Source organism: Sabethes cyaneus, chromosome 3, assembly GCF_943734655.1.
Source record: "Sabethes cyaneus chromosome 3, idSabCyanKW18_F2, whole genome shotgun sequence".
NCBI classification, from domain to species: domain Eukaryota; kingdom Metazoa; phylum Arthropoda; class Insecta; order Diptera; family Culicidae; genus Sabethes; species Sabethes cyaneus.
In genome coordinates this window covers 206,979,476-207,001,379 of record NC_071355.1, presented here as the reverse complement: position 1 = coordinate 207,001,379, position 21,904 = coordinate 206,979,476, and the positions used below count along the sequence as shown (strand labels likewise).

The following is a 21,904-nucleotide window of genomic DNA, read 5'->3' as shown; positions in this document are numbered from 1 at the left end:
AATAGAACCCACTTAATCAATAGAGCCATTAATCTTCATCACATTATCACAACTGGACACACGCTCGCTGTTGGGAGCGCTGCGCTGTTGTTATGTTTACTAATCGATTTATGCCACTAATCACCCGTTGTCGCACGCCGTTCAAAACATTCATCGTTGTTCTCCGTTGGCTAAACGCCGCACCGCCATGTTTGTTATGCTGTTCGTTGGATGCTTCAGTCTGCAGCCGTAAATAAACAACACACCGGGCTGGGCTGGTTGGTGGGGTGGGTGGTTGGTTAGCAGCAGTGCCGACGATGCACGAGAGAGATGATGCTACCCAGCATAGAGCATGCATGCACACCGACGCACGACGACGCACTTCCGATGCGCCAACGGGCAATCTTTTCCGACAGAGCTCGGTTAGTGTGCACACTATGTTTTCACTTGTCAGCCTCTTCTGAGTAATTCTAACGTTATTCACTACATCTGAAATAGACTGTTTCGTTTCGTACAAATAAGAGGATATCATTGAAGTTTTGCACTGAAGTCAAATTGTGCACATTTGTGGTATTTATATTTTGATTTTAGAATTTGTGAATACAGGACACTCAAGTAGCTACAATATGTAATAGTGGGTGTAACTAACTAGCGGCTTATCATAAACAATGATTAAACAACAATGAAAAGAAAGGCATTTAAGTAGAAGCAACTTTGAAAATTATATCTATTTTTTTAAAGCCGATTAGATATCTTCCAGCAACTGATATTTCCCATTAAGTTTGGATAATTCAAAATCTTTACATATATAATTGAAATAATTTTCATCACAATCTATCACAAAAGTGATAAAAATAGTTCAAAACTAATATCAATATGAAATACACTATGTCGCGGCTCCAATGGCTACACTTCTAAGCCGGTCGTTAATTTACGAGAATGGAAAGTACACATTTCCCTGTATTTTTAGCAGCTAGGGGACGTACCGCTTGCAAGACGGAAGGCTCGTTGCAACCAACTTGTGTTCCATCACTTCTACTGGACTCAGAAGCTAGTTGTTGTTTAGACTTTTTCGCCGGCTTTAGCGAAGCAAAGTATCGTAATTTACACGATGATGAATAACCATTTCCTGGCAGAAAGCAATCCGTTCCGTCGTCTGCGATGGTGGGGATATGCTTGAAGGAATTTATTTAAAAGAAGCATTCCAATTCGTGATTAACAGTTTGCGGGACATTCCGAGCAGTTTTTAGTGACTGCGATAAATCTTCGCGAGCATTTTCGGAAAGCCTTTCCACTTTTGTTTTGGTAGCCGGTTAAATGTGCCTATCGATGTGGGTTTCTGTATCCAAGCAAAGTCATCACACGTGAATGAAAAAGTTAAGCTGAATCTTAAAGTGTGTTTATGGTCTAGGATTATTAGACATCGTTGCTTTTAGTGATCGATAGTGAAGCAGTGTTCCTCTATTTGTAATCATTCGAACGTGACGAAAGGCAGAGTAGACAGCATGATGAAGGGCGTAACCCTTTTTCTAAAGTTTTAGACCACACCTAAATTGAGGAACAGCTGTAACGTACTCAATTCAAACAATATGTCAACGATAAACGATTTCATCAATTTACTCACGAACTTGTTTTCCATAAAGACTCATTTAGAATAATTGAATCGTTTGTTTAAGAAACCCCACATATGCATTCCACTTTATTGCAAGAAAACAACAAAAAACTGATTTGCTCGCAATATTTCCAACTTAAATTAAAAGGAATTTGTGTAACTAGCTTTAGCTAGAATTTTCAAAGAAAATGTGGGAATTCTCGAGGAATTAAAACTGTCAAAAAGTTTTGAAAATTGACTAATCTCAAACGGCGGTTGCAGTTTATTTTTATTTTCGTAACGTTATATCGAAGCAAAAACGAAATCATTGAAGATGTGGTTTGGAAGATACATTGAGAAATGAGAAGAAAAAAAGAGTTTGTAAAGATTTCATTGAAATTGAAATTTGGAAATCGAACTCTCGGAATTATATACCAATTCAATTTGCAGATTTTTGAAAAAAAAAAAATGTTATATCGATTGCCTTTGCGAGCTCAATCGCGCGCGGTTCCTCCTACTAACAGGTATTTACTTGGTTTTAGACGTATTCAACCTTTACTACTTCACGATTCACGCTTTAGTTTGGTATACTGCTCTGCAACCGCCAGGAATCTTCTTCCGACAAGGTCCACGTTGCCAGTGAAACAGATGATCTGGCTAGATTTGTTGAAGATCGTGCTTCGCATGTTAAAACCCGCACGTTTCATAACACTTTCTAGCGCAATGTTGAACAGAAGACAGGAAGTACCATCACCTCGTCGAAGACCCCTGCGTGTTTCGACACAGCACTGACACCATCCATCGTGACCTTAATCAATCTTGTCAGCTTCCCGGGAATGCCGTTTTCATCCATAATTTTCCATACCTCTTCACGGTTGATAGTATCGAAGGCGGCCTTGAGATCTATGAATAGAAGACGCGTAGGGACTTGGTATTCGCGACACTTTTGGAGGATCTGTTGCAGTACAAATATTTGATCCGTTGTCGATCGCCCGTTCACAAAGCCAGGTTTGATAACTCACCAGGAATCTACTTGCTAGCGGTGATAGACGGCGAAAATGATCTGAGAAAGCACTTTATAGGCGTATAGGAGTATGGGAGTGGTGATTGTTCGATAGTTCTCACATTCCATCTTGTCGCCCTTCTTGTATATTGGACATATTACTTCTTCCACTTCTTCGGTAACTGTTCTATTTCCCAGACCCTCACCCGGTGCTGACAGGTAGCCAACCTATCCGGGCATCAACACCCGCGCTGCAAGCTTCTCATCTAACATCCTCTGGCAATCCTCGTCGAATAAGTCATTACGTCGACTCCTTTCAGCGAACCCAACGACACCTTCCGCTACGCTGTTGATGGCTCGCTTTGACGCTACCCCAGCAGTCCTCGGGGGTGGGTTCATTTAGCTCTCCTTCACTCTACAGCGCAACCTCAAGGCATGATTGCACATACTCAGTTACGATTTCAGGTATTTTCAGTCGTTCAAGATTGTACCCCTGCGGGCGACTATACCGAATGTTGGTAACAACGCCAAAACCCTTTAACCTTCAAAAGGTAGTGGTCAGAATCGATGTTTGCGCCACGGTAAGTTCTAACGTTGATGATATCCGAGACTGCCAACAGAGCCTTCGATGGATTACGTAGCTGACTGAGATCCCGTAGTCTATTACTCTGTACGAAACTTGCGCTTCATAAGACTCTATACCCACAAAGCCTGGACGTTGAAAGAGAGCGACCGACGAACTCTTGGCGTATTTAAGCGTAAGATCCTGCAAACAATTCTTGACGCAGTATATGGTATATTAGAAGAAGGAGTGTGGTGCAGGAGACGGCTCCTGAATTCGGCACAGTTTCGATGAGCGGATTGTCACCGAAAAAGTAAGTAAGTAGGGGATCCAATTTCGCCACTGACAACTTTAGCTACAAATATCGTCTGTTACAAATATCGTCTAGGTCAAGTAAATGGCAACTATCTACGTAAGAAGGCAACCCTACTAGCACAGTTGTTATAAACTAGTTGTGGTAACCGATTAAGGACTGATTTCAGTCATAAACAGGTTTCAGCAACCAGAAGTGACAAAAGTGTGCTACTTGGGAAGACATCCGGATGTCGCCAGGAGAAATGTCATAATGTTAGCCGGAAAAATCACCATTTCACACGTACAATCTGTAGGTTTTAAGTTAGTTGCTTTGTAAACCGAACCAGATTGCAATTCTCTAGTAGCGGATGATCAAGGGCGCAATACAACATTTTACGACAGTGAGCATCCTTGAAGCTCCAACCAATTTTTATGAAGAATGCTAGTTGCCGTGATGCCTTGGATGTAAGTGACTCACCATGTAGGTTAAATGTCAGTTTTATGCCCGGTGAGACTCCAAGTTTAATAGCTCAGAAAACCAAAGAAATTCGGGTTTTTATTACGGTGAAGCTTACTTACTTTACATTTGGAAACTCCCACAATGGACCAGTTCCTTTTATCAATTTCAAGTCATCAGCATATACACGTATACTTATTAGCAGTCAATATCTCATAGTAATGCAATATCGTTAAAGACTAGACAGAAAAGCATAAGTCCCACGGTGCTGACTTGAGGAACTCTAGACTGGATCCGAGTTTTACTCCGAGCCTACTACTAAGCTATGTGTCCAACCATTCAATTATTTGTCGAGATGCACCAAGTCAAGTTGGTGGGTATGAAATGGGGAAGGCAAATGAGGAGCGTCCAATACAGCTCTAGCTATCCCAAGCCCCTACCTAGTGCCTCCACGTGGCCATACCTGGTAATGCTCTATTGAGTAGCCAAGCTAGGAGGTGCGATGCTGGGTGGTTCCCGGCTGCCTGGTCTCAAAACCGCGGTTTTGGGCAGACGACGGAGCCACACGGCCTAGCTAATAGGTAAGCCTAATAAGTTATTTTTTTCCTTTGGTCAAAACAAATCTTGATACTGCACATGGACACCAGAATGAAAAATTAAATTAACTATTAGAAGCACTTATGGAACCTCGAAGGACGCTACACTATTCCATACCAAGGACTGCTGGTGAGATTGTTCTATTTTTACCATATATACCACACGAAGATTCGAAAGTGAAAATACCACATTTCATCTTAATATCACATTAGCAAAGCCTAGGTGCTATATTCCGTTATCGAAACTTGACCTTCTGTTTTTATACGACAGACTTCGCAGCCAGCTGCTAGAGTGCAGGACAATTGCAACGCCAGTTGCTACGATCCTATTGACTCTAACAGCCTCTTCCAGTCGAGATTCGAACATACGACGACTGGCTTATTAGGCCAGCGTCATACCTCGAAGCCAACTGGGAGGCAATATCATATTATTAACAGTATTATTATTGATATCATAAACGTGGAAGGCTGGATGATGGAGTGGATTGCCAACCTGAATTCTTAAGGTCTGAAGATGCGCACAAGTGCCTCTGCTTGTGGGTCCGCCCAATCCCTCTTGGCCCATCTGTAACAGCATTAATGTGAAATTCATTTGATAATCGAATTTGGATCTACTGTAATTCTACCCACATACATTGGCAAGTCCTTGAACTGATGGTGGCTTTCCCCTACTACTACTACTACTACTACTACTACTACTACTACTACTACTACTACTACTACTACTACTACTACTACTACTACTACTACTACTACTACTACTACTACTACTACTACTACTACTACTACTACTACTACTACTACTACTACTACTACTACTACTACTACTACTACTACTACTACTACTACTACTACTACTACTACTACTACTACTACTACTACTACTACTACTACTACTACTACTACTACTACTACTACTACTACTACTACTACTACTACTACTACTACTACTACTACTACTACTACTACTACTACTACTACTACTACTACTACTACTACTACTACTACTACTACTACTACTACTACTACTACTACTACTACTACTACTACTACTACTACTACTACTACTACTACTACTACTACTACTACTACTACTACTACTACTACTACTACTACTACTACTACTACTACTACTACTACTACTACTACTACTACTACTACTACTACTACTACTACTACTACTACTACTACTACTACTACTACTACTACTACTACTACTACTACTACTACTACTACTACTACTACTACTACTACTACTACTACTACTACTACTACTACTACTACTACTACTACTACTACTACTACTACTACTACTACTACTACTACTACTACTACTACTACTACTACTACTACTACTACTACTACTACTACTACTACTACTACTACTACTACTACTACTACTACTACTACTACTACTACTACTACTACTACTACTACTACTACTACTACTACTACTACTACTACTACTACTACTACTACTACTACTACTACTACTACTACTACTACTACTACTACTACTACTACTACTACTACTACTACTACTACTACTACTACTACTACTACTACTACTACTACTACTACTACTACTACTACTACTACTACTACTACTACTACTACTACTACTACTACTACTACTACTACTACTACTACTACTACTACTACTACTACTACTACTACTACTACTACTACTACTACTACTACTACTACTACTACTACTACTACTACTACTACTACTACTACTACTACTACTACTACTACTACTACTACTACTACTACTACTACTACTACTACTACTACTACTACTACTACTACTACTACTACTACTACTACATTTTTACGGAACGTTCGGCTATTGAGATTTCGGCAAAATTTTGCTTTTTTTAAGTGTGTAGGTATTACAAGTTATGTCTTGAAGCAGAGAAGGTTGTTAGAAATTAAAAACTGATTTTTTACTCCAGTTCAATATTTAAGATGGCAGATGACGGCTGGACATATTTTCTGAAGATCCCCACAATATGCATAGAATATGTAGACCACGGAACGAACTTCGAATGTACTTTTCTAGGACTTGGAATCGGCCATATGGCCTCTGAAAGACATGAGTTGGTCGCCAATCGCTATTTCGTCGAATGCTGATGTTCTTTTTGTATGCGACATGACATTTATTACTGATTTGGAATGTCCCCTTATGGGCAACGATTCCGGATTTTTAGTGACCTTCCAGGTCCAGATAGCGCGTGTCATGGCTCGACCCCGCAGCAAAGTAATTGATATAACCACAGTCGATGATTTGTTTTAAAAAATCCACATCCACATTTCAAGCAGATTTTATAAATTTGACAAAATTAGGCCATTGCAAATATTTTTTAAAAAAATTTTCACCCCCTCCCCACCCCTTTGAAATTGGTTTGAAAAATCGAGGGTCAAAAAACAATTATAAATTAATGTAAGGATGTAAGGATATAAGTTAATTTTTTGTTTTTGATAAAATCACTTGTCTGTGGGCTCTATAGCCTAAAGAACTCAGAGAATGAGTGTACGAGCGGATTTAACTCTTCTAGCACTAAACAGAAATGGGAGTTCAAACAATGGGATTTCCGAAAATCTGCAAAAAAATTTACTTTCGTTTTGTAGGTTTGGTTTCACGGAAAATAATAACGTGTATATGAAAGGCAAGAATAGAACTAGTTTTCACGTTTAAACTTTAAGTAAAAATGCTTGAAACGCATTTTTTTTTTGCTCGAATAACGTTTAAACTTTAAGTAAAAATGCTTGAAACGCATTTTTTTTTTGCTCGAATAAAAAAACATTTTCACCTCCCCCTTTCAGTTGCCCAACACCGGAAGGACTGAAATTTTATAAAATATTTGTAATGGCCTTATCTAATAAAGCCATGTCGCAGTCCCCCAAGGAATACCGGAAACATGTAACGTATGGTCTCGATCAAATTTAATGAAAAAGTATTAAAAGATAAAAAAGTTACAGCCATTTTAGAATATTTTTCGGTGCTAAAATTAGAGTAGATCTTAGAGGGGATAATCATTCTTAGATCATACACCTCCCCACTTTCCAAAATAGTTTACGTTATGACCGCGTATAATCATATACCAGTAAAGAAAAAAAACACACCCACTGTAGAATATAACCCAAGACTTGCCGTGCGAACGTCCGCAACGTACTGCATTGCTTCTATCACACTGACTGAGTAGATAACAGTCTATCTGCTCGGTGGTAGGAACCAAGAGCAGTTTGTATAATATCGTCGCCTGGGGAAGTGTGTGATGTAGATACGGGAAGTGAAGGAATTTTGAGAATAAGACAAAAATATGTATTAGACTAATATAGTAGGCGGCAGCAGTTTAGTTAGTAAAACAGTCGGGTACCAACCGAACGTGGGTGCGAACCCGACCTGCCAACGCCTTGATATATCGAAACTTTTCAGTTCATGCAAATAATCATACTTCGCATCAGGCACTTCCTCACTTTTCAAAACCGTATTCAGAGTTTTCCTCGAAGCCATCACCTTTATAAGAATGGCCGTTAATTATTATCTTACGAAAGGCAATTTTGTCAAGTTCCTCTGGTTCTTAATATATACAACCCTACATTTCCAGAAAGTCACGAATAAATTCCAGCTATCATGACAGAAAGTCACGAATAAAATCCATCATGCTATCACGAAACAGCACAAGTCCTACCACAATTTCTTCCGTATCACATAAATACCATCAATTTTCTAAATCCCCAATTCATATCTCATCTAAACGAATTATAGAAAAATCAGAACACATTATTTTCAACACTTTACTTTCACGAAAGCCAGTATTAACTTTTCTCGTCTAGAACACGTTAACCACACATCACATTTAAATTTGTCACACGTCCCGTTTCACTTTCGTGGTCCATGTATGAATCATCACTCTCTGGTAACTTGTCATGTCGCCTTGATGTTCTATTTGCGTGGAAGCGTTTTCACCTTTCCGATCCGATTCTTTGCAGCAACTGTCGAACGTGTATCGCACCTTTTTCTAATGAAATTATTCCATATTTTCAAAAACAAAAAACACTTGGAAATAACTACAATTACGATGCGATGGAAAAAGTTCTAAGCAACGCACTAAGATCGCCCCGTAAAATGCTGTACACTGAACTGTCGCCTCGGAGAAACCGAAATAAACTCACAGTGTAAGTGCCATAATTTTCTTCGCTCACCGCACGCCGCCACAGCAGTTTCCCACTTAGCACTGAGTGCCGTGCTTGCTGGTTCGCTTTCGGCCTGTCTGCTAGCTGGCGGCTTTTCGGATTGACTTTTCCCTGTGCGTTGATCGCGCAAACACACATAAGCACCTATAGGTATCGGAGGACCCCTACGCTTCGCTTTTCCTCCACTCGCGCTCGCGACGCGATGAGTCGAGGCGCGACGCGGTCGCGGTCGTCGGCCCGTCGCTCAGCCGTTTCCTTCCTTGTGATGTTTATTTTCTACAATTTTTCTTATTCATAAAAATCCGGTGATGATGGAATCATGTGTGTACACTTTGCCGCTTTAAATCCTCTCTCTCTTTCGGGAAATCGCAGTATGAGGATGAAAGCGGGATGCTAGGTGACACTATAAGATTTTCTTTTGTATTTTATATTTCTTCACCCAATTTCAATTTTATTTTAATTGTTGGCTCATTGAAATTGGAAGAAAAACAAAATTTATTACTCTTTTCAAACACGATTATGCTTTTCAGACACACCAATTTCCTCAGTGCACTAATGATCTTCGTCAGAACACATTTCTCGGAATACGGCAGTCGTGCGTGACGCGGTCCCCTCTCAGTAGTGCTCACTTAAGTCACGGTATACGAATGTGCCGGGGTCAACCGCGGAAGAAGCGATCATTCGTTGGTTTTTATGGCACAATATTCACGAGATGCCACTATCCGTCGCGTACGCTGGAAAAGGATCGGTAGCACTACAAAAACGTTTTCTTTTCGCACACACCAAGGGAATCGAAGCACGGACTGGCGGAAAATACGCTAGCTTATTTTTGAAAAACATGCGTTCAGCGCAACCGATCGGCAGCGACTAACGCTCGGGATGAATTAAACTCGGATAAAATTCGAATACGGAGCGGAAAATCTGAACCAGAACAAGCATGCGCATATGGCTTATTCCGAAAGCAATGAACTATGTTGAGATTGAGGGAAACTGTTTCGAATCTAACCGGCCGGCCGGGTAATTAAGCACCAGTTGTAAATGAATTATAACTTTCATCAGGGATGAAGTTAGATAGCTCAAAAAAAAAACCTGAGATGCATACGACTTTTAGTAGTATCGGGATGCATACGACTTTTAGTAGTATCGGGGGTATCCAAAACAACGTCCATAATGTCCATAACCATCCACCACATTGAGTTCCAGTTTCAGAACGGGGTCAAAACAGTTTTAATCGCAACTAGAAGTAGAATTATGTTATCCTCACTTTCACCGTGGAAAATTTTATCAAGCGTAGAAATTACCTCTTATTGTTGATGCTCGTTCTGCCACGACAACAAAACACGACACGACAAACAAGAGTTTCTGTATGCTATTGTCGCCTCGCTGTTGTTTCATGCTTAGCAAATTGCGTAAAAAGTTTTTTCTTCATCTCCAAGATGCTTCCAATTAAGTGAAAAATCCATATGTGCTACCGTAGCCACGCCTAAGTCTGCGCATTATTTCCAATGAAAAATTCTAAAATAATAACATAGACGCCTTAATTAAGATAGAAATAAAATGAGAAATTTTGGTGCGCAGAATTAGGCGCGATTACGATATGGTCACTACTCAGTATGGACAAGCAGGATTGGAATGAAATGAATTTTATGTTATAACTAGCTGATCCGACAAACTTCGTATTGCCACAAATTAACCTGTGTTGTACATAAATCATGAATCTCGGAAGATCTCTGTCACAATCTCGAGTTTTGCAAGTTTCTGAGGAGTTCAATCTTAGATGATTCATTTTGGCAGTTACGTATATATGAAAGCATCCCAGGTATTCAATAAGCATCACCAATGCTATTCAAATGTAGGCCAATAAGCATTTAAGTCGCCTTAAATGCTACTTAAATGCTATTTTGGCAAAATATACAGCTACTTTACTAATAACCTTCTTATAGTGACAATGTTAATTTACAGCTAATTACCGACACGAAGAATTTGAATACAATTTTGGAAGCCAATTTACAATACCTATGCAGTCAAAAAGCTAATATACAACAACGTGCAGTATAAAATGCCAGATATGCTGATTTGCTGCTTATGTTAATGCTTATTAGTTACCAGCAACGGGTAGTTTAATATACAAATTTGCAATTTTTCCTCACAGTAAAGTAGAAAACAACTCCCCTGTCCCCTCATTGCATAGCCAGAAAGCGGTTAGTATTATTCGCCATGATTGTACAACATTTCGCCGAATATCATTTTGCGAAAAAACTTAAGTGGAATGTACCATTTCACGGAAAACTTTTTTGTGGAAAGTACCATTTCGCGATCCACTCCTTACGCGCTGTCGCTCGTTCCAGGAAACCCAGGTAGACCTAGGAAAACAAATAAATCTAGACAGTAGTGATTTCTGCGGGGAGTTGCCTCCCCAAAGTGGGCGGCGCTTCCGACGGCGGGTCACCGGCAACACTCGCGACCGTCTCGTCCTGAATGATCTAGTGTTACTATAGATAGTTTTTGTGGTCTTGTTATTGACTAATGTTTTATGGAACTGTCTCGAATTTCTCGAGTTCGATTAGTTTTTGAGTTTCGCAAAACTTTCTGTTGTATTTGTATGAGAGTCCATATCCCCCTACCACAGGGATGAGAGGTCTCTAACTATCATAAAATAAATTCAAGACTCCAAAATCTCCCACATGCCAAATTTGGTTCCATTTGCTTGATTAGTTGTCAAGTTATGAGGAAATTTGAATTTAATTTGTAAGGGAGCTCCCCCTCCCCTCTCCTAAACAGCGGAGGGGTCTTAATTCATCATAGAAAAAAATTCTGCGCCCTAAAAGCCCCACATGCCAAATTTGGTTCCATTTGCTTGATTAGTATTCAAATTATAAGGAAATTTGTATTCTATTTGTATGGGAGCCCCCCTCTTAAAAAGGGAAGGGGTCGTAATTCACCATAGAAAAAATTTCTGCCATCTAAAACTCCCACATGCTAAATTTGGTTCCATTTGCTTTGATTAATTCTCGAGTTATGAGGAAATTTGTATTTCATTTGTTTAGGAGCGCCCCCCTCCTAAAGTGGGAGGGGTCCCAATTCGTCATAGAAAAAATTTTTGTCTCCAAAAAAACCCACTTGCCAAATTTGGTTCCATTTGCTTGAGTAGTTCTCGAGTTATGAGGAAATTTGTATTTCATTTGTATGGAAGCCCCCCCTCTTAAAGGGGAGATGAGTCATAATTCCCCTTCTAAAGAGGGGAGGGGTCCCAATTTATCATAGAATGAATTTTTGTCACCAAAAACACCCACATGCCAAATTTTGTTCTATTTGCTTGATTAGTTCTCGAGTTATGCAGAAATTTGTGTTTCATTTATATGGGAGCGCCCCCTCTTAGTGGGAGGAGGGGTCTCTAACCTTCACTAAAACCTTTCCTGGCCCCAAACCAAAAACCTCTACATGAAAATTTTCACGCTGATTAGTTCAGTAGTTTTTGATTCTATAAGGAACATCCCGACAGACAGACAGAAATCCATTTTTATATATAAGATAAAAATAAAGCACATTGATTAATTAATAACTTAGGAATATAGGAAAAACTATCGAAATTTTGACTGAAATAAGCTAAAAGTGTAATTTTTACGATTGGCATAATCATTTGTTATACTGTAGTATCGTCAACTTAGAGTTGTACAGGTAATTTGTTTTAGTCTAATAGTTGTATTGTATTGTATATTGGTCGATTCATCTGACAATTGACATTATCAACATGAAAATTAAATCTAAAACTAAGTCTACCCAAGTAACCAGTAAGCACTAAACACTAGTCCTTGGACAACATTGTATAAGCATACAGAACTATGATTAAAAGCATATTTTTCTTTATATACTTTTATAGAACTCACATAATGCTAAAAAGGCGAAATAGCGGGTTGTTAAAATGCTACGCCACAAGCATCCAATAAGCATAATCAGTGTTTGTTTGAGGCTTAAACGAAACGTCATTTTGTCTACATTATCGACGTATCGAAAAAGTATCGACGGCATATCGTTTGCTTGTTATGGTAAATAAAAATAGATTCGGTCGGGATTTAAAAAACTAAAAAAGCATGCGACTTTTTTTGCTGCATCTCAAGGGGAGCAGGATAAACAGAACCATTTTTGGAAATGCTGAATAATCTTACCACCTAGACAGGGCTCGAACCGGGAGTTACCCGAGCAGGAGCGAAAAGCAAAATAATATCAATATGTGTTATTGAAAATCGAATAACTCATATCAAAATTTGGTCTTGTTTTGGCTGACATAGTTGGTAAAATAACAAAAAATAATATCAAAATTTTACTCCTTTAAGGCCAAAAGAATAACTACTTATATTATTTGAATAACAAAGCAATAACATGACTGTATTCAAAATTTAGAATAACATATTTTAGTATTATTAAGGTATTGAGTAACAAATGCAGTAGTATATGAGATATTAAAAAATCATTTTATAAAATAGTTATAATCTAAAATCTCTTTAATCAATAAAAAAAATTGTATGAAATATATTGAATGTCATTTTAAGGCCAAAATAAGATATGATAACAAAATCAGTTATTAAACTCATCTTACAATCACTGTTTTAAATATCTACTCAATAACAAAATGTGTTATTAATGTATCTCCATATCTAATTAATAACAAAATATACCATTATAACACAGTTTGATATTGTTTTTATATTATTTTGCTCTTCGCTCCTGCTCGGGTAGTCATGCAACCTCATTCGTTTCCTTGCACGTTTGCTATCTAAGCCATAGCGGATGTGATTGAGTGAGGTGAAATTAGCCATATTTAAATCTTGGTGATATTCCCTCTCATATCATACCTATTTGTTCTGCATTACCAATAGGGTAGAAAAAGACGGCAACCATCAGATGGAAGAGGGCACAAATAGTGGCCGCAGAATAGCAAAATAAGAAGTCAAGTACAAGCCGTTCATCAACACTTACGGCTCGTTTTAATGCAATTGACTAAATGCATTATATTGTTACGTTATATGCGCATATATTGCTTTCTTTAATGCTGATTTACGTTAATGCTTCTATGCATCAACAATGTTAATATACGTTTTATAAGCATTAAGATTGCTAATATACAAAAGTTTGGCACTTGGGATGCAGAATTATTTCCAATATACGGTTTTAGATTAATGCTTATGGTTACTTGGGTACTGCAGCATCTTGGACCTTGTTATTCTTCTACTGAAAGCCCGTGACGTAACATTTCCGAAGTCAAATAAGTGAAGGGGCGAGCGTATGATGTCAGTGGTTCATAAAATCCGTTCATGGTCCGATGGAATCAGCAGACTCGATGAACGAAGCTGTCTACGTGAAGCTCTAAAATCAATTCGAGACAGTAAAACCGGGGCGTCAAGCTCATTATTGAGCTTGGCTACAAAAGTCGCTTGTTGATTCTTCCGACGACTCTCTAGCGCATCCAAGTCTACAAGCTGACAACGGTCTTCGTAGCGGGGAAGATTATTAGGTAGACGCCACGGTAAATGTCTTAGAGCGATACGGACAACTCGTTGTTGCACACGTTCTGTCCTAGCTGTCCAGCACAAGTTATGGGGATTCCAGATGATACAGGCGTTTTCGAGTATTGGTCGTACTAATGCGCAGTACAATGCTTTCAAGCAGTGCGGAACTTTAAAGTCACGAGCGATTTTTGTGATGCATCCTTGTTGCTGCGAAACTCTCTAGATGACGTTGAGCTCTTGAGTTGAACGTGAGCTTGTTATCCAACAGAACTCCAAGATCATTAGCCTGAGCGACGCGTTCTAGAACAACTCCGTTAGCTTGTTTCTGTTACACTAATCAGTGAAGGTGTATAGCAATGTTTGCAATCGGTGTCCATCGTCGACAGGTTTCACAACTAGACAGTCCTTAGACCTCGTACATTCTGATACGCTCTTATGCCATCCGTGTCACTGGTGTCAGTTGATAGTTCCAAAATAGTACTCCGTTCACGTGGAGATACCGAGCTGCACGCAGGAAAAACAATACGACTACTAAACGCGGGCCGGAACTTAAAGGCTTCTCTAATGTCAGCTTCAATGTGCCCTGTATGACTTATAGGTAATGATCGTCCAGGAGATAGTTGAGACGAGCTAGAAGCATTCGACAGATCAGGAGGAGTCTCGTTCAAAACGGCACCGTACATGCCTCAGAATGGTTGTCGGGAGATCCCGTCACCAACCACGACCCAAGGACCAGGGCAACTCTGTTGATAGGAACCATCCGGAACTTGATGAATATGTAGACAAGAAGTCTCAGGAAACTTGACTTGGTCGGGTGGCTCGCGGACTCCCTTAGTACTGTGAGCAATGCGTCCTGGTTGTACAGATCTTTAGATCGTCGGCATATACCAATACGCATCTGGAACCCAGCAAAATAGCAATATAGTTAAAGTACAAGGCGAAAAGCAAAGGCCGCAAGTTACTACCTTGTGGGACACCAGAAATATTACAAAATTCACGTGAAACTATTGAATTCAGCTTGACACGTAACAATCTGTAAAATATGAGCTCAACCACGAAGTCAGTATATCAGAAACACCCAGTTTAGAGAGCTTGTGCAGGAGTATTTGATGATCTACTGTGTCGAACGCGGCCTTTATATCTGTGTACACAGCATCGATTTGCGTTCCGGCTTCCATTTGTGAGATGCAGGTACTGATGAATTCGATCAAATTAGTCGACACAAAACGACCCGGCATAATGCCATGCTGGTTAACTGAAATATAGTTTTTGGTGCTGTTCAGGATTACACTACTGACGATGATTTCGAAAAACTTTGATCCAGCAGAAAGACTTGTAAGTGGCGAAGGACCCTTTGGGTTAAAACCACTCTAAAAAAAAGACTTGTAATGCCTCTGTAGTTCCTCACGTTTAGCTTTCCTCCATTCTTGAATATGGGAAACATATAGGACTGTTTGGATTTAATGAATACTCCAAAAGCTCTGCTGCTGATTTGACTCAAATACGCTTACCTTCCGATCCCTGCCCCGTGAATTCGCTAAAAAGCGATTAATAAAGCATTTGATTGAAACTACGCAACTGACTTTATATTTTAAATTCCTCGGATTTTAAGTCCATCAAAATTTTTCATCGTCCGAACTAAAAATCACAATGAAGTAATTTGCGGTTTCGTCACCAACGAGAATGACATTTGCTGAGGATCGCTTATGTAGGAGTGAGAGGGGAGCAAAGAGTGGAGGAGAGGATCCGGGAGTTTGGAATTTGATGTTGTTGATATTACTCCTACTGCAAACAGCCTCAGCGAGGGCCTCAGCTAATGTCAAAAAATCTTTATATGTGTGCGTGGTGGAATACTTCATAATGTTTACGAAGCTAGCGCGCATGTATTTGTGTAGGGCAACATGGCAAATGTTATTCTGCAAAATTTCTGTAGGTTATGCAAGTTTTCCCGGTTACAGAATAACAACAATGCGTTGCGTGAGTTATTTTCATTTTATGAATGACGGAAATTGGAACGATTAGTCGACAATTAGTTCTTCGTCGCACGAAAAAACGTTGGAAATTTGGCTTCTAGGAATTCTTTAATGAAAAAAAGCATTTAAATAGATCTTAGCTCACTTTGATCGATCGTGTATGAGAGGCGACAGACTAAAATATTAGGGAATAACTAATTTTGCATTGTGTGTCATAAGAATCGCTGATTTTTTTAAATAATTTGTGTTGGATAGGACGGGAATAGGCAATTACGACGAAGCAGCAACATACCCTACTTCCTATTACACTTTTTACGGATCTGTGAAACTTTAGTATGTGACTTTTTTTCATCCATCATCATTAGGGTCGTAAGTTATATTGATGCCAGGTACACGAAAACAACAACGAAACAAAGAGAGAAAGAGAATGAAATCGTAACTCGCTTCAACAGATCATGAACACATGACGATTCGAAATGAAAAATGATCGAAAACGAGAAGCAATATGCTCTTTCGACTTTCCACTGCCTCTGATGCTTCTCGTAAAGCATCGCTGTTGTCATCCTCATTCAGTTTTTTATCGTTCACTTGAGCAGTGGAACTCTCCGCATTTATGTTGTATTTGTCATTCGGGAGATTTATCAGCAAAGATGGTAGGTCAAAATATATCAAATGTGGTGCAAAAATACTAATCTAATAACTTTGAACATCGCAGAGATCGATATCCTTTTCGATATTGATCATAACAATTCTGGCAGCAACGAAGGGCTTTGCAGAAGGAGCCAAAATTCTGCTAGTTTCCTCCTTTCCCGGTGTGAGCCACTGGTTGACGTTCGAACACATTGTGAATGAACTGCTAGCTAGGGGTCATGAGGTTACTGCCATCAGCAATTATCGGCTCAAGAGCTCGAATTATACCGATCGCTACAGGGAGGTACTGATTGAGCCAACATTTGACTTCGAGAGCGACCTTCCAATGGAATCCTACTACCGATCGACCGCTTTCAGTAGCCCATTTTTTAAGCTGAAAATTCTATGGTGGCTCGGTTTGGCTACAACGAAACATGCCTTCGAGACTAACAACGTTCAGCAGTTTTTGCAGGAAGAAGGCCTACGTTATGATTTAGTGATTGCGGAGCAATTTGTACAGGAAGCTTTTCTAATGTTCGGGCACAAATACCAATCACCAATTGTCACGATTAGTAAGTAAACGTAACTTGTTACCAGACGAAAAACTTTTACTCATCTAAAATTATTGTAGATACACTAGGATATACGGACTACATCGATCGTGCTTTCGGAATGATAACCCCACTGTCGTTTGTACCGCATTTCTTTACTGAGCTTACAGATGAAATGACATTTTTCGAGCGATGTTACAATGTCATTGTAACCACATACGATTGGGCATACAGGAAGTTCGTTTATCTACCGAAACAAACAGCAATGGCCAGAAAATATTTTACCAAAGAAAACGGATCCGGAGAACTGCTTCCTACGGTTGAACAACTAGATATGAATGTAAGCGTGACTCTAGCCAACAGTAACATTGTATCGTTTAGGCCGAGACCTAAAATGATCGGTATGGTTGATATAGCAGGATGCCATATTAGGCAACCGAAAGATTTGCCACGGGATGTTAAGGTAGGTTGATTTTCATCATCAAACCTTATTAAATTCATTCCCAAAAACACAATTTCAGAACTTCGTAGAAAGTTCTCCATCCGGAACGATCTACATCAATTTCGGAACCTTCCTGCGGAGTTCAGCTATGCCGGCCGATACGTTACAAGTTTTTCTGCAAGTATTCCGTAACCTTCCCCAATATCACTTCCTGTGGAAATGGGAAAGCAACCAAGTTCCGGACCTGCCACCGAATGTAATGGTGCGAAAATGGTTACCTCAGAACGACGTACTAGCGAGTTCCCACATCAAACTGTTCGTTAGTCACGGCGGCATCTTCGGTTCGCAGGAGTCCATCTACTGGGGTCGTCCAATGCTGTTCGTTCCCTTCTACGGCGATCAGCATTCGAATGCTCTGAAATTCGAGCGGCACGGTATTGGCCTGACGCTTAACATCGCCAATGTAACGGTGCATGAGTTTCAGCACAAAATTCGGCAGATTGTTGACAACGCTGACTACCAAAATAATGCGAACCGCGTGTCCAGTCTGTTTCGGGACAATCCGGTGGACCCTCTGCAGGAGGCCGTGTTTTGGATTGAGTACGTCATTCGACATCGAGGAGCACCACATTTGAAATCTGCTGCCGTTCGGCTACCGTGGTATCAATATTTGCTCTTGGACGTCGTGGCACTTGCAATTCTTATTCTCTATGTTGCTATATGGATCAGTAGGAAGTTATTTACAATTCTTTGTCGAAATAACAAAATCGAACCAAAGAAAAAGAAGCAATAATGCTGAGATAATATGTCATGTCGACTGTGGTATTATTATTACTTAAGAAGATGATGCGGCTCTTTATAGAGTATTTCAATTTTTAAATACCTAATATTACAATTCAACTCAACCCAAACTGTAAAAATACTTTACTTTGCAACTTTACCTTCTTTTATAAAAGTCAGGAGTCGGCGGAGAAACAATTAGGCGGCGGCACCTTTTCAACTACCTATGTGAAACCGAGCAGCAGGTCTTTAATTATCCATCTAATGATAATAAATCGATAAGGCAATGAACTTCGAAGTAGTTCCAGTTTGATATCGGACTGAATCCATTTAATTTATACTGTCAATATCCAAGCAGCTATATTTTTGCTTCAGAAACCAACTGACTACTTACTTTTTTCGAAAAATCATTAAGCATTCCCTTAATTATGCACTGACCTAGCATGTTGGTATAATTTAAGCACAATTTTGGACTCAAAAAATACAAAATTTAACTTCGTGTCTTTCTATATAGGGTAAAGAACCGGTTTTAAGCAGTCGAAGCGGGTCACTGATTGTTTTACCTTATTACAAGTGATGGGTTGACTAAGTGACTTGCTATCTTTAGTTCTTCAAGCTGTTACCATTGGAAGACACTATTGTTGTGCTAAACTTTTGATTTTCCGCTTTAAAAGTTGGAGCGGTGGAACTAATTTTGATCAGACCGAACATATTATACCCTCATATTCATAACATATTCACCCTCAAGGTGCTTTTTTAAGCAATCCTGAAATCTGAATTTTTTTTTACGTCCCCGTAAAAAATCCCTCGAACTTTTCCCCCTATTCATTAAATCACTGAGAAAATCTTCGAAAAGTATTGAAAAAGCTGTCTTTTCTGTTGTTTTTAATAAAGAAAAATTAATTATGAACATACATTTCTCTTTAAAGTATTGAACCACGTTTTCACCATTGGAGGTTTCAGTTAATTTCAAACCTATAATTCTTATTTCCAGAACCGAAACAGTGTCTTGGCAACACGATAGTTTATCAGTTTTGCTGCTGCTGCTACTATTGATGAACAGGTTCCGTCAATTCAGAATTAGTTTTCAGTTTTGTTAGAAAATAATAAAACTTTCGGCTAGTGAAAAAGCCTTAGATAATAGAAAAAAAGAGAGTGAATAATATGGCATGTGGCAATTAAGTGCTTGACTTTTATAGTGGTTGTAATCAGTGTTGAAAAATGTGATGGATTCGTTAATAGCGAGGATTGCCTTCAGCAGCTGAAAAATGTACGTTTTTGGACAACAATTTTTAATTCATCATATTTCTTGTCAGAAACCCAGTAAATTGTGTTTGTGTGAATCAAATGTATGGTTAAGTGATTTGTGAAGATGATCCTATCAAAAGATTTTGAAAATATGAATAAAAAAGTGCATTTTCGGCTCATTTATTTTCAATTGATTAAAATAGGTGACACTGCTTAACTCGTTCCTTACCCTATGTTGGCTTGTTCAGAGACTTTGACAGATGGTGGAGAACGTTTTCATCATACCCTCTTATTTTCTTTTGCGTAAATCTCTGGAAATACTAGGTTAAGAAAGACAATATTTTCATGGTTTCAACGCAAATCCGAATCCAGGAATCCAAAAAAATATTAGTTTTAAACGATAGTGCTGCTAAGCATTTTTAGGATATGGCATTTCGGTCTCGGGTTTCTTACGTCAACTTTATTTTACGTTCAGCTGACGTTCCGAAGAACTATGCCTTCATCATCGGAGCAACTATTGTTATAAAACATTACAAGAGTTTAATGCGTCGGGCAGTGCGGAGAGTAACAAAAAAGATGATTTCAAAAAGACGGCGCTGATGGTACACATGATAGATAATTTCATAGATGTTACAGGAAAACAGAAGATATCGCAAGGTAAACAATAAGGATCATGATGATTCAATAATAAAGCATGTATATATAGTATATAATGAGTATAAATGGGCAAAAATAGAACAATCTCACCAACAATCCATTGAGTGAAATAATTGCGTTATTTGAATTTCCATCAGTTAATCTAATATCCAATAATTTAATTTTTCGTTCTGATATCCATGTGCATTATTTAAACTTGTTACTACCAAAGTTTTCATTGTACAGTAGGAGGTACTTGATGAGCTAAAACAAATAATTAAAATGCTACCAAGTCCTGCCTTCTGGCCAAAATCTCAGTTTTGAGATCAGGCATCTGGGAACCAGCATCTGGGGAGAAGAGAGAGAGAGAGAGAGAGAGAGAGAGAGAGAGAGAGAGAGAGAGAGAGAGAGAGAGAGAGAGAGAGAGAGAGAGAGAGAGAGAAAGAATAAGGAAAGAGGACGAAGGTTTTCATTTAAGGCCAAGCCAGCGCACTAGAGAAAGAAAAGAGACGAAGCAAAACTTTCAATGAGAGTGCATTTTCATTAGCTATGGTTTTGAATACTCTACTGTAGTGACATATCATATCAGGTACGGGTTTTACACACAATGATGTATTTGAAAAACTATGTTGTAGCGTTATTTAAGAAATGTTCAAGATTTTCAAAATGTTATCTTTCTCGTCAGAGGCGCTGGCTAATAGATCAGAGTTTTTGGGATAAATTATCTAACTATGTAAAAATAACAGTGTAACAGTCTCAAGTCAAACTTTAGGTCCAATTTCATGTCCAACTTCCATTAAAATTACTTGCTTATCCTGGGGCGATGTGCTACAGGATTTCAGCTGCATTACAATGTCCCGCCTACAAACACGGTCCATGCCTGTCCGTCTCCAATTTCTCTTCTGTCCTACTTTCCAGGTATTGCTCAACTTGGTCTAACCATCGAGCATGATGCGCACCTCTGCTTCTGGTAGCGAACACCATTTTGGCGTGGTTGTTGTCCGGCATTCTCACAACATGTCCCGTCCATTGTACCCTTCCAGCTTTAGCAACAGATACGAGTCAAGCCAGAAAAATTTTCCGTTTTATTCTGCTACTAATACTAAATTAAATAAAAAGAAAACTTATCCACAATGTTGCAAATTTTCATCACGATGAAGGCTCATCACTTGCTCATCAGCGATTTAAATCTTATCAACTAGCAACTCTATCGTATCCTGATTGCTCGCGATGAATCGCCGACGCAAAAACTGGTGAGCAAAATAGGAATTGATTACGCTCGAAAATACTCGCTCGGTATCTCTGTCTTACACTCATCGCTAATCATCGTTAATCGCTGCCATCCAACCGAGAATGTATTTTGCGATGAAACGTAAACAAACATGTTTTTTGGCAAATTACAAAAGAAATATTGCTCGTTCAAATATAAAACGTTATTCGTATCACATATAA

The 21,904-nt window shown here is 39.1% G+C and overlaps 1 protein-coding gene across 1 annotated transcript; it reads left to right on the top strand.

Moving 5' to 3' along the window:
• The first annotated feature begins 296 nt into the window (after positions 1–296).
• Positions 297–18,581, top strand: LOC128740646 (UDP-glycosyltransferase UGT5-like). The gene is made up of 4 exons (XM_053836209.1): positions 297–401; positions 16,881–17,367; positions 17,427–17,809; positions 17,868–18,581. The coding sequence occupies exons 1-4, from the start codon at positions 297–299 to the stop codon at positions 18,579–18,581; spliced, it is 1,689 nt and encodes a 562-aa protein (XP_053692184.1).
• Positions 18,582–21,904: the final 3,323 nt, after the last annotated feature.

Excerpts from the sequence above, each read along its gene's own strand:
- LOC128740646 (XM_053836209.1), top strand. The coding sequence starts at position 297 with ATGCACGAGAGAGATGATGCTACCCAGCATAGAGCATGCATGCACACC. Across the intron at positions 402-16,880 it reads ATCTTTTCCGACAGAGCTCG|AGATCGATATCCTTTTCGAT; the intron begins GTTAGTGTGCAC and ends TGAACATCGCAG. Across the intron at positions 17,368-17,426 it reads ATCACCAATTGTCACGATTA|ATACACTAGGATATACGGAC; the intron begins GTAAGTAAACGT and ends AAATTATTGTAG.